The following is a 1,589-nucleotide window of genomic DNA, read 5'->3' as shown; positions in this document are numbered from 1 at the left end:
TTTCTTTTCAGTAAGCTTAAAGTTTACAGATTAAAAAAAGAAACTTCATCATCGACTGTGGGAGTAGGGGAAGGAAATGCATATCTTTTGTTTCTGTTTTTGTCTTTTTTTGGTTTTTTTTTCCTTTTAAAGGACCTTCATCGAACTGGTTGTAGTTCTTACTGCGGTCAGGAGGCAGAGCAAGATCGAGTGGTATTAAAACGTGTTTTGCTGGCTTACGCCAGGTGGAATAAATCTGTTGGCTATTGTCAAGGATTTAACATACTAGCTGCACTTATTCTGGAAGTAATGGAGGGCAATGAAGGGGATGCCCTGAAAGTGAGTAAAATTTTTTTTTCAGTGTTGAAGATTGCTTTGAGTTAGTCAACTTTAGAATATATTTTTGCATGAATTTTATAGACAGCCTAAAATAGTAGGACTCGAAGGACTTAATCAGTTTATATCTGCAGATTTTTTGCTATCTTGTCTGAGCTAAAATGAGCAGTTTGAATGTTATCACTGTTTACTTTTTTGCAAACAGAAACAAAAGAGGGCTTTGTCATAATAAAAATATGTGGGAACACTGCTGCTTTAGAATATTTTATCTATCCCATAATCTCAAATCTGCTTCCAAACACCATAGGTAGCTGAAACATTCAGACTCCATTATTACCTTCCTGTGTGGCAGTCACAGGCAAGGCAGTTAATAAATCTGCTGCATTTTAAAGCAGATTCTAGGAAAACAAAAAATAAATATTTAAAATGAAAATAAATCATTGGAAGATTCTTTCTGGGCTACATTAGTCATACAGTGGTTTATGTTTTTGGACTTTTCCTATTCTAATCAAAAGAAAGTTTAATGAAATTCATAATATGTCAGAAAATGGAAATACAGTTTAATACAGGATGTGGTTTAATGTTTGCCAAGATCATGTGCAAATTTCCTTAAACTTGCTTTTATGTGTGAGTTGGGGTCAAATTAGTAAAATATGACTGTGACTCTTGAGGTGTTGAGCTGTTTGTTTTGCCTTAGACAATGATTTAAATATGGTAAATTTTAAAATTCACTCAGAGCTCCTAAAATATAAGTATGTGGTAGTAGAGTCCAGCTAGCTGGTATTTAATACTTCATTCTAGACAGCTGCCTGTGATAGGAAGAAAATACCATAATATACCTACTTTATATCAGAGAGTAAAATTTCTTTTCAGTAATTCTTGCTAAAAATTTCCTCAGTAGCTTAAACTATGATTTGTCACATTTTATCATAATCCTATACTGTTCAGCAGCTCCTATAACACCTTATGATAATATAGGAATAGAAGTCCCCAAGATTTATGAAGTTTAAATTGAACATAAGGACTGTGTGCATCCTTATATTATTGGATTGTCTTATTGTGAGCGCTGTCAGGCTCCCTGTGCTAAGGAGACAATGGAATGGCTCCAGACTGCCCTGGGGAGGTAAACTGAAGGCCGTTAGCACCAAAGTGGGTCTTACTTGGCAAAAATAAGGATGGAAAATAATTTTTTTTCCAAACTTACTGTTGGGGCTTTGCAGGTTTGAAATTTCCCCAGAAGAGAGAGGGAAAAGGTGAGGGGGAAAATGAAAAAA

At 34.9% G+C, this 1,589-nt stretch overlaps 1 protein-coding gene across 1 annotated transcript in view; it reads left to right on the top strand.

The window, feature by feature from the left end:
* The window catches only part of TBC1D30 (TBC1 domain family, member 30), a gene marked incomplete at its 5' end in the record, with an annotated part of 23,131 nt that overhangs the window by 4,785 nt on the left and 16,757 nt on the right, over window positions 1-1,589 (top strand). Inside the window, one exon of the mRNA XM_010138314.1 lies at window positions 133-318. Within this exon, the coding sequence (XP_010136616.1) occupies window positions 133-318 (186 nt within the window). The remainder of the gene's footprint in view (window positions 1-132; window positions 319-1,589) is intronic.

The sequence above is a fragment of the Buceros rhinoceros genome, unplaced genomic scaffold, assembly GCF_000710305.1.
Source record: "Buceros rhinoceros silvestris isolate BGI_N320 unplaced genomic scaffold, ASM71030v1 scaffold1956, whole genome shotgun sequence".
NCBI lineage: Eukaryota > Metazoa > Chordata > Aves > Bucerotiformes > Bucerotidae > Buceros > Buceros rhinoceros.
This window is presented reverse-complemented; position numbering and strand designations above follow the sequence as displayed.